The sequence below is a fragment of the Pteropus alecto genome, unplaced genomic scaffold (genome assembly GCF_000325575.1).
Source record: "Pteropus alecto unplaced genomic scaffold, ASM32557v1 scaffold20, whole genome shotgun sequence".
NCBI lineage: Eukaryota > Metazoa > Chordata > Mammalia > Chiroptera > Pteropodidae > Pteropus > Pteropus alecto.
In genome coordinates, this window is record NW_006436298.1 from 12201714 (window position 1) to 12213640 (window position 11927).

At 33.2% G+C, this 11927-nt stretch overlaps 1 protein-coding gene across 2 annotated transcripts in view; it reads left to right on the forward strand.

Moving 5' to 3' along the window:
- SCAMP1 (secretory carrier membrane protein 1) overlaps positions 1-11927 on the forward strand; it is an 83534-nt gene that overhangs the window by 31768 nt on the left and 39839 nt on the right. For both annotated transcript variants that reach the window (XM_006913170.3, XM_025047886.1), the window contains 3 exons: positions 5826-5924; positions 6858-6966; positions 9089-9217. In XM_006913170.3, coding sequence (XP_006913232.1) covers positions 5826-5924; positions 6858-6966; positions 9089-9217 — 337 coding nt within the window. The remainder of the gene's footprint in view (positions 1-5825; positions 5925-6857; positions 6967-9088; positions 9218-11927) is intronic.

The following is an 11927-nucleotide window of genomic DNA, read 5'->3' on the forward strand; positions in this document are numbered from 1 at the left end:
CCAGCACTGGCTTCTTCATATAAGCCAGGCATTCTTACTTTGCACTGGCTACTCCCTCTGCCTAAGATGATCCTTATATCTGCAAGATACCTCAGATATCTGCAAGGCTGACTTCTTCACTTCTGTAAAGTCTTTGTTTAAATATTGGCTTCCTTAACCACCTCCGTAAAACGATCCCCACTCCACTTTTTCTCAGGACCCCTTCACCCTGTTCTTGTTATTCCATAAAAATTACAGCTTTCTAAGATACTCTATAGTGTATTTGTTATATGTATTTTCTTCCATTGTTAGAATGTAAGCTCCGTGAAGGTAGGGATGTTTACCTGTTTTGTACATTAATGTATCCCAAGTGTCTGTAACGGTTTGTGTTATATTGTGGTTGATCAATAAATGCTTGATGAATGTGTGAATAAATATGTATGGTTTTGCTTCTGTTCCTTTATGTGCCTTTCTCTACTTGGAAACTCCCATCCTCGCATATCCCTTCTTTCTTCCTATTATGCACTGCCTCCCCCAATTATTCTAATCTTTAATAAAAGTCTTGTTTAAAAATGGTTATCTATTCTGATAAAATTATTTCTGTTTGTCCTGATTCTGACATTAGTGTATTTAATTTTCACCACCCTTTGTGACAAAGGAATCTGTGTTAGGCAGAGCCACAGTCAGTTCTTGTTTGCTCAGAGACTTCGTTGATGAAAGCTGCAGAAAGTTTTAGGTTTCTTTTGGCAGTGTCACCATTAGGTGAAAGGATAGGACAGTGGTTTATAGAAGCTCTGAACTTGGTTGCCGTAGAGGGGAGTTCTCAAATTTCAAGGTGTTTAAGAATCACCCTGGGGAGCACACTAAAAATTAGAGCTTGTTCAAAATGCAAATCCTTTCTCTTCAGTCCCTAAGTTTTTGAATCAGTGTGTCCACAGTCAGAGTCAGCATTTTCAATAAACACTAGCAGTTCCTGAGGTAGGCGATCTAAGAACATGTTAGGAAAATTGCTTTTAGACTCTGAGTATACTTAAGAACTTTATTGGTTCACAGATGGAAAAGAAGGGGTAGGAAGAAACAAGGAGAAATTTTCTTAAATAGGAATTTAGAATATGGAAGGAGAACATATATTTGTTTATACATGGGAAAGACAACTTGCAGACATCCCATGCCTTGAAAGGATCTTTATTTTATTTTATTTTTATTATGGTGACATTGGTTAATGAAATCCAGTAAGTTTTAGGTGTACAATTCAACAGTAAGACACACACACACACACACACACTGCATTGTGTGTTCACCTCTCATGGTTAGATTTCTTTCTGTCACTACATATTTGACCTCTTTTATCCCATCTACCTCCCTCCTGACCCCTACCCTTTGGTAACCACTAGTTTGTTGTCCCATGTCCATGAGTCTCTGCTTGTTTGTCCTGTTCGTTTAGGGATCTTAAATATTCAATCATTTATTTAATAATGAAACATCTTTGGAATTTCCAGTGCATAGTTCACTATGTTATAAAATAGTCCATCCACTGTTTTATTACCATGATTGTTATGATGTTCTTAATTCTGCTGAGCCAAAATATGTATCTTCCTATAATTTTTATTTAGTAGTTCTAGTTGAGTGCTCCAGAGCCACACGGAATAAGCAAACATAGTAAGGTAATTTGTGTTATAATATAAAAGAACTAGAAACAACCTAAATGTCCATTGATGGATGAATGGATAAAGAAAATGTGTGTGTGTATATATCTACGCATATACACACACACACACACACACACATAAGTATACACACAGTGGAATATTATTCAGCCATAAAAAAGAAGGAAATGTTGCTATTTGTGAGAACATGGATGGCATTATGCTAAGGGAAATAAGTCAGACAGAAAGACAAATTCCTTAACTCACTTATATGTGGAATCTTAAGCAAACAAAAAAACAATCCAGCTCATAGATAAATGAAGATTGGTGGTTGCCAGAGGCAGAGAGTGGAAGATGGGGGCGGGGGGGGGGGGTCAAAAGATACAAACATCCAATTATAAAATAAGGGGATATAATATATAGCATGGTGCCTATAGTTAATAATATCGTATATTTAAAAGTTGCTAAAAGAGTAGATCTTAAAAGTTCTTGTCACAAGAAAAATTTTGTATCTATGTATGGGTAATGGATGTTAAGTAGACTTACTGTGGTGATCATTTTGCAATATTGAAGTCATTATATGGCACACCTGAAACTAATATAATATGTCAATTATACTTCAATAAAAAGTTAATAAAAGGAATTATAACTCCTTTACTTTCAGAGATATATTTTAAAATAGTCTTTTTCTAACTTGTGAAATTTTATCCACCATGGGAGCAAGATATACAGCCTTGCTGTGCTAGACTTTTTTATTCTGCCCCCAAGGTCGCTTTACTACTATTCTCCTGCCTTGTCTCAGTATTTTTCTGTAATCATCTCTGCACCTTCTGCTTTTCTTAATACTTAAGGTTTTCTCCAGGGTCCGCCAGTGCAGACACAGTTTCAAGGTTGTCAGAAGGAAAAGAACATATCTTACTTTGGTACATCCATTGCCTTAGAGTGTCTTCCTTTTTCTACAGATAGGTTGACTTTCCTTTTATATCCGGAGTTTTGGTGAAAGTGAAATGAAGATGATATACAGTGAGGCAGAAAGATATTTCTTCTTTCATCTCAGATTTTCCTTTTATCATTTTTCTTATTCCTGAAGTAGAAATTCCTTTAGTGGGGGTCTGTTGGTAGTAACTCTTTCAATATTTTTCATTCTTTATCACTTTGGTTCTCAGAAGGTAGCCTCATTGGACTTGAATTCCACGTTGACAGTCACTTTCATCAGTTGGGCTTCCACTGTTGCTGTTGAGAAGTTAGCTTTTAGTCTTACTGACATTTCCTTTTTTTCTTGCTGTTTTTAAGATCTCTTGTTCTTAGCGTTTGCTCTTTCACTGTGACATGTCTAGGTGTTACTTTATTTTAATTTGGTGGGTTTTGGAGTTTTGAACCGGAGGATTCGTGTCCTCACATTCTGTTTAAATATTGTCTTCCTCATTCTCTCTGTTCTCTCCCTCTGGGACTCTTAGTTTTTTAGACCTTCTCACTCTATTGTCATCTCTCTCAACCTCTCATTTTCCTGTTTGGTCTCTCTTCCACATTCTGTGCAGTTTCTTCAGACCTACTTCTATTTTTCGTAATTATCTTTTCCTCTTTATGTAGTCTTCTCTTTGACTTGTCTATTAAATTTAAAATTTTGATTATTACAGTTTCCATTTCTAGAAGTTCTGTTTTAAGATGATGTTTGGTCAGTTCTGATAGTCTCTAGTTGTTGAGTCATACTTTTATTACCCTCTTTTATTTCTTTATTAAACATTTTATTACTTTTTTGGAAATATCCATTTTATATTTTGTATCTGATAATTACAATATTGTGAGTCTTAGTTTGTAGTTTGTATGTCTGTGGGCTTGCTCTTACAGTGGCTTGTTTCCTTCTGTTTAAATCATGAACCAAAGTTTCTTGGAGCTTTATCTGTGAAAATTCTCTGAAGCCTGGTTTTAAGTTTGTTCTTCTACTTTTGCCTGGTACCTGAGGTCAATACCAACTTGGGATCCATTGAAATGAAAATTTCAGCTTGGATTATTTTGTCTATATATGGGTAATATGAAAGTATGCAAGTTTGGTAAGTTTTTGATTAGGAATTCTCAGGGCAGATTTCTAGGTGTTTTTTTTTTTGTTTTTTTTTTTTTTTGCTTCTTTATCCAAAGTTAAGAGGAGGACAAACAAGTATTCCTACTGTTTCTTTCTGCGAAGCTGTTTTTTCCTTATCCACTGAGAATGTTGCTTTTTAGGGAGACCTGGCTTTGTGGAGGGATCTCAGATTGATTTTACCTTGCATTGTTTCCCAAGTTTTGTCTCTGGTTTATTAAGCCCCAGTGATTTTGTGAATGGCATGGCATCGGGGTTCTTCTTTGTTTGGATTTGCAGTTTTTCCTACATCTGGCATCCCAGGATTTCGTCCTCTTAGTTATGTATTTAAAATATAACTAAAATTTGATCTGACATTTTTAGGTGCTGTGTATGGGGAGGGGGTTCTCTACATATATGTGGTCTGCTGTGTTGCCTGAAACGGGAATCTTGAGTGGATTGTTGTATTAATTTTCTTTTTACTCACATGTGCAGAAGTGAAAAGTTGGAAAAGAATTAGGGGTCATCATCAGAATAGGTCTTTAATAATTATGGCAAGAGCTGTACTTGTCTTGAGGTGGTGAATTACATATGTTGTGGTTGAAGAAAATACTGGGCCACAGAGCCGACAGGGATCCAGCGAATATCTAGGAATTTGAAGAAATTATCAGGATAACAGCTGTCAGTGCTCTTAGAGATTTGTACTTAAATACTTCCTATTATTGTTATACCACAGGCAACCGTGACCTCAGATATATCAAATTTCTAGTTCTAACCCAGCCTTTATCCTTACCTAATAATTTATTGTAGTTAATACCTCATTTGTTACTTAAAACAGTAAACAGTAAAGAATTTATAGTAAGGTTTCAGCTGGGTGAATACTTGGGTAATTTCTTCTATGCTTTTCCTGAAGTATGCTGCCAAACTAACTTTGGCAGGCATTTTATTTGGTCATTGTTTTGTCATCACTACATATTAAACCAAGAGATTGAGACTTTAGGACTGTGCTTTTTTAGTTGGCGAATAGTTAGGACTGATTAGCTTCAGTGTTTCTGCCTATTCATGTGATATATTGGGGTGGAACAGAGAATTTATAATTCTTTGGGTAACAAAAGATTATAGTGGAGATAAAAAATACAAGAAAAAGTGTTTAACCCCACTATCCAGAAATAATCACTATTAACATTTTGATATATTTTAATTATATTTTAAATAAAAAATTGGGTCCCCTTTTCATATACAGTTTTGTTTTATAGCTGGCTTTCGTCATTTATTGGTACAAGCATTCTCCATTTCATTAAATATTTTTCAGAACTTTTAAATAGGTGCGTGTTATGTTCTACAGATGTGTCATAATTTAAACATTTTCCTATTGGGCAATTGAGTTATTTCTAACTTTTTGCTTTTATAAATAATGCTAGTGAACATTCTTAGCATACACACATATGTGCATCTCTTGGATTATTTTCTTTTGATATTTTAAAAGACTATTTATGGGTCAGAGGGTTTAAATACTTCTGTGGCTTTTACATGTAATGCCAAATTGTATTCCAGGATTATTATATGAACTAGGTCTCACTCTCAGCGTGTGAGAATACCCATTTTACCACAACTTTTCCAAAATGTGATGATGATTTTATGGTAATAATCATTTAAAAATGATTAGGTGAAATGTGCATTTTTTTTTTATTATTAATGAGGTTGACTTTTTTATGTGTTTATTTTCCTTTTGTGTTTCTTTTATAAGTTGCCTGTTAAATTTTTTAAAATGCGTTTTCCCCCAGTAACATGTTCATCTATTTCTTATTGAAATGTACATATGAAATGTATTAACTAATTGACTGTTTTATGTATTGCTAATTATTATTTGGATTTTTGCCTTTAAGTCTTGCTTATGAAATATTTTATTGTCAAAGTGTAGCATTAGAGGTAGCACCCAGATTGAAGAATAGAGAAATTAATGAGCTTGAGAAAACAGGGATAGAGAGCTTAAGCAGGTTTTGCCACACATTTGACTGTGAGAAGGTAGGGGAGGAAGAGAGGCAGTTCTCGGCATTTTGCTTTGTGTTAATATTATGCCTTTTGAAAGAAGTTAAAGTTGGATCTCTATGTTGTGTAATTTGCCCTTTTCTTAATCTTTGTAGCCTCCACCAGGCAATGTGAAAATGCCTAATGTACCCAGTACCCAACCAGCAATAATGAAGCCAACAGAGGAACATCCAGCTTATACACAGATTGCAAAGGTTAGTTCTGTTACGTATGTAAATTAATATTGGAAATTACTATATCAGTATCATTTACAATACTAATATCATTTCAGATGAAAATAATTCTTTATATGTTAGATTCCTTATTTAATTTTTAACTTACTTTTGAGTCTGGGTTAGCTTCCTTGTCAACTCTATAGTGCTCATTCTTCTTTTGCAGCTTATAACATTTACTTTATTCCGTTATTAGCAGTTACTGAATTCATATATTATCTTGGTGTACAATTTGTATAGAGAAATTTTTATTGCCTTTGGTCTCACTTTTTAAAGCATGATACCATTACAGTAGCAATGATTGAATAATATTACTGGAAGAGTTATAATGGGTAAACAAGGGACAGTGATAGGAAAAGAAGGTGGACAAAATATGAGAAAGGGAGATGAATGGGATGCCTAGTATCACATAAAGATAGATGGAGTTATAAACCAGAATTTCTTAGCCATATCCTTCTTTCACTTCATAATTTTATAAAATATAAGATAATATATATTCTTGCATTGGAAACCTTATGTACCATTTAACCCAATTCATAAGAGCCAATTCAGTTTCCCCTTTTCTTTTTCTGTTTTCTTCAACTCTTCCTTTTGTCTCTGTTCACTCATTTAGGCACTGAGGTCACCTTAATTTTATTTTCCCAATTACCTTAAGACTCTGACTACTCTTAGAATTTGTTTTAGTCCTAATGTGCCCAACATTCCCACTGAGGGTTTTCATAACCAAAAAACCAAAATGGGAGCAAGTATCTCCATAATGTTTTCTGAAACTGTAATTTTTAGTGAATTCCTGTATTTTGGAAGAACATTTGAAATAGGTTTCCAACATAGTAGAGGGAGAAGCAGGATATAGTATATCAATGTTATAATACTTTATACTTATGACAACCTAGTCACTTATTATTTTTTGTTCAGGAACATGCCTTGGCCCAAGCTGAACTTCTCAAGCGCCAGGAGGAACTAGAAAGAAAAGCAGCAGAACTAGATCGTCGAGAACGAGAAATGCAAAACCTCAGTCAACATGGTAGTATCCAAAGAAGTTTGAAATGAAAATAACTTAAACACTTTAAGTTATACCTGCACTAGCTTTAGGTCATTTGATTTGTGGATAAAACTCTGTCCTGTTTTCCTATTCTAGCAAGGAGTTCAGACACAGCAGATTTCCTAGTTGATACTGTATAGCTCTTTGATCTTTGTGATTTGCATAGTCTTTTGATAGATTAGAACAGCGTTAGCCTTATCACACAGAAAGTGAATGTGACTATGATAATTTTGGTTTATTCTAAGGCCAGGAGCCTTTGATTATGCACTTGGGCAGTCTTTGGGTCTAATGAGGCTTGATGAGTAAATGGGAGTGTGCCCTACATTTTACTGACTCTTCTGGTTTATTCAGCGCGGTTTTAAGTTATCTTCCTCTGTTCTAACAAGTATATTGTATCTGTCAAAGCATGTTAAAAAAAATGTCTGTGGTCACTCTAGGAAGCCTGGGGTATTTTGATGATGCCAAAGAAAGAAAGAAATGCTGAATTCATTATTTGCTATGAAATCTATTCAGGCTATGACTTCCAGAGACCACTTCAAGGGAGTATTTTAAGGACAGCTATGAGTCTCTGGGTAAAAAGTCATTGTTAATATGTCTGGATGTTGATGGATGACAGGTCTAAGACAACAATAATAAATGATCTGTTTCTTGCTTATCTTAGAATGTGTAAGCTGGGGGCCTCCTGAGGATACGTTTATCCTGGGCCATTTTCTTGTTTGCGACATCAGAGACAGCATCTCTAAAAGAAACTAAAGGTTTAATTGAGATCAGTGTTTCCGAAATACCTCTATCTAAAATCTGTCCTATTTCCTTAGTGTTGACTCATACAGGTTATTTCTATGAGACATATTTGAATGAAGGTTGTAACGAAGAGTGGGAAATTAAGAATTAGATTTGCTATATGTTATACAGTGAATCCTCAGTACAATTATTTGAAGGGTGATATAGTTATTTTCACTTTTCAGATGTAGAAACAAAGTCTTCAGGAGGTTAAGTAAGTTGCCCAAAGCCTCTAGACAATAATTGGCTAGGCATTTCTGTTTCAGAGCCTTGCTTTTTACTGTTGTGCTCTGCTGCTTGTCAAATGAGCATGAGACGTATGAGAAATGCATGAACTACATAAAATTTGAAAAGAATGATAAACAGTGGAGATATGTTGGGGAGAATCAGAAATAGGTCATGCTTCTTTCTTTCCACTATGAAAAATTTCCTGGTGTATAAAATGTATGTAAAATCTGATGTTTAAAAGTTGTGGGATTGTAATATCTAAAATGAGAAAATGGCCTTTAGTTGCTATTTTTACCCTCAGTTTTTAATGTTTGATTAATTTTAGTTTTTTATTTACCTCTCACCCCATAACCCTGGTCTCTTCCCCAAGCCCTATTTTCAATCTTATTTCTTTAGACATATTTTTTTTCTCTCATAGTTTAAATTTGTTTTTCCTCTAGGTTTTTGAAGGCAGTTTAATTCCTTAGCTCCTTTTCATGATTCTTTTATGTCTTCTTATAGTTTTTTATAGTTTTCTTACATGTGTCTTTTGGGTATCATTTTTTTGAGACTTTGAGATTGCCAAATCTGATACTTTGGTGTTGGTTAATCGTGTTTACTTCATGGAGTTAACAGTAGAAAACTCGAAAGATTCAGAAGCTGGGTCTTCCCTTGCCAAATGGGTTAGGAAATAGATTTAACTTGTTTGAGGAAGAAATCGTAGAGATTTAAAAACTGCATGGCCTTCATGTGAGAGCCAGACTCTTGAGACTTTGAAATAAATTTGTTTTTAGGGCAGAGTCACAGGGTAAGTTCTTGTGTTCTTTTTTTTTTCCTTGTTTTAATTGTATATAATTATAATTGGCTCCTGCTAAAATTACATGATATGCCACTGGAAAATTATTTTACCAACTAATGTTTTCTAAAGTGATTCTGGGAAAAATTTTGAAAGACATAAAGCTTGGCTTTCAAAGTTTTCAAGAAATGTAGAGATATAGTGTTATATTTGTAAGACACCTATTAAAAGAATAGATGTTTTTATTATGAAACTAAAAAAAAAACAAAACACATATTTGTTCTAATATAAATAACCTTTTTTTTTCTTTTTAATTTGCAGGCAGAAAAAATAATTGGCCGCCTCTTCCTGGCAGTTTTCCTGTGGGACCTTGTTTCTATCAGGATTTTTCTGTAGACATTCCTGTAGAATTCCAAAAGACAGTAAAGATTATGTACTACTTGTGGATGTGTGAGTATAGAATAAATTATATATTTGTTCAACAAAATTTATATTTTATTGTTAATCTACCTTGCATTGGAACTCATGTTAAGGATAGTATTGTTAACTGGTCTTTTCCTATAGATCTTTTAATTTTCGGAGTGAAACATATCCTATTTTGGTACTTCAAAATTGTATTATATATGACATTCTAAGTTCTTAGCTATGGAAAACCAGTATATTGAGAATTGGCATTCTTTAGAGGAAAGGACTTCTCTGTCACAGAAGTAGAATTTTACAACAATTCTTTTTCCTCGAAAAATCTTATCTAGGCAATATTTGCTCTGAAAAAATTATGTATACCATTTTATGCAAATGAAGGTCATTAAAATTTTTATTAAAGCATTATGACTATTTAAAAGGAACATGAAATATTGTAATATAAACTAATTTTTTTACAGCTTTGAGCACAATTTACACTTCATTTTCAAGTGGGCATGAATAGTTTTATTATTGAAAGTAATATAAGATGTTTTATTGAATAGGACGTTAGGACATACATTTTAGGCTGTGATGCTCACATTGCTTTGAGTATAATTACAACTCATGGAATACTAAAAATGTCAAGCTGTTAACAGTTTGCTGTATTTACACAAATTCCAATTTATTCTCTATTTCATTTTTATTCCAAACAGGAATCTCAGCCCCTTTTAATATCACTATGTCAGTAAGAGAGGTAGCTGTCACAACTTCTCACCTGCATAACCTCTGAGTTAATGAACAGTTTGTAGAGTGCATTGTTGATGAAAGAAATTGTGTGTGTTTTTACTGTGAGATTAGGGAGCCTTTTTTCCCGCCTCTAAATATATAAGATAATTTTCTTCAAAATCTTTTGGAAGCATTCTTTACACATGTGAAGTTGTTCTGGAATGTGAGAAGTGATTCCTTATGGATAATACATTTTAACTTTTAGTTTCTTCTTGAGATTTTATCGTTGATTTCATACCTTTTGCTGAATCCCCAGTGTCAGTAGTATATATTTTTTCTATTAAAGGATTTGATTCCATCCATGTGTGTACTTGCTAATCAACTCATATTTTATTTAATATAATATATGCATATATATATAATAATTTTTAATGGGCAGAAATTGGCTTAGCATTTTAGGTTTAATTTCTTTGACTTAGTGAAAAACATATTTTTGATGGGGGAAATAGGGGTTGGAAGAAAATTCAATAAGGAATTTAGTAAATAGAGATTGAATTGGGAAGATGATTAATTTCAACTGAGTGATTAACAGCTTTACCAATGCTGATTGTTTTAAAATAGATCTGTTTTGTCGTAAAAATGTAAAGCCTTCCGAGGTTTTTGGAAATAACATAGTTGGCTATAGTTTTTCTTAATCCTGTTCAGTTGGCAGAATTTGTTAAGTGTATTCAAAGAAGGCTCAAGATTCTAGTTACGGTTTTGATTTAAGAAGCATTTCCTGGAACAAATGCTTCTTCAAAAATTATTTCTCATTAATGTTGAAATTTGAGTTAAAATGTTCTGAACATTTAAATCTTTAGGCAGAGTAATAATTTTCTCTCTCTCAATCTTTTGAATTCTGTTTTTAACAGAACTACTTTTATTTTGAGGCAATAGATTTTGAGTTGGAGTTGGATAGCTTGACTTCAGAGCTCAGAGTCTAGACTTCCATGTCATACTATCACAGAGTACCAAAATGAGGAAGTGGTTTACATTTTTAAACCCGAATATGATGAAGATAAACTTTTAAAGATACCTTACTCGAAACAGATAATTTACTCGATAAAGGAACTGAAGCAATTAGAAATAGCACTGTGAAGTAAATCTTAACCTCTTCGAGTGTACTTTAGAATTTAAACAAAGAATGAAAGCAACCTAGTTACGTTAAAGACCATTTAGTGAAGAAGATAACATACTATTATAAAGCTGTTTGTTAGGTGTCTGTATAGTAATGCAGAGCTTACCAAGAAGAGTATTGTAGTGAAAGTTGCAAATTTAGGTATACTAATACCAGATTTGAGTGCTTAATAACACAAATTAAAAATTTTATATGAAGAGGAGTCATTCATCTTTCAAATCAGGTTAACAAAATGGCTTAAATATTTCATTAGTGTCATGCCTGTACTTGGAATCCAACAAGTAGATTGGAATTGGATTGAAGTTAGCAATATAGAATCATGCATTTTATATTATCTTGCTTTTCTGTGTTTTTTGGTCCCAGTATAAGTGGATTGATTGTTTAGTAAGTAGGTCTAAACATTTTACTCTTCATTGGGGTACAAATAAATGACTGTTGGTTACTGTGAAAACATTAAAAAAAACTTTTAATAGATTACACGAAATTAAATTGATATTTTTATCTATACCTAGAAGAATTATTGTGAACTTTAATATACACATATATTCTCTTTCTTTCCTTAAGCAGGTTAGTAGATTAAGCTTTTAAAATGATCTCTTAAAGCTGAAATTTGAGTTAGAATGTTCTGAACATTTAAATTTTGTTTAGTTAGATGCCATTTCATATTACAGAGTAATACTTTTCTGTCTTACAACCTTTTGAATTCTGTTTTTAAGTCTGTACCAGAACTACTTTTATTTCGGGGCAATAGATTTTGAGTTAATTTATTAGTAAGATAGTTTTTATGAGAGTTAGAAATCCTAATGGGAATAAAGTAGTAAGAGTCATTCTTGTATAATAGAATGGAATGGAATT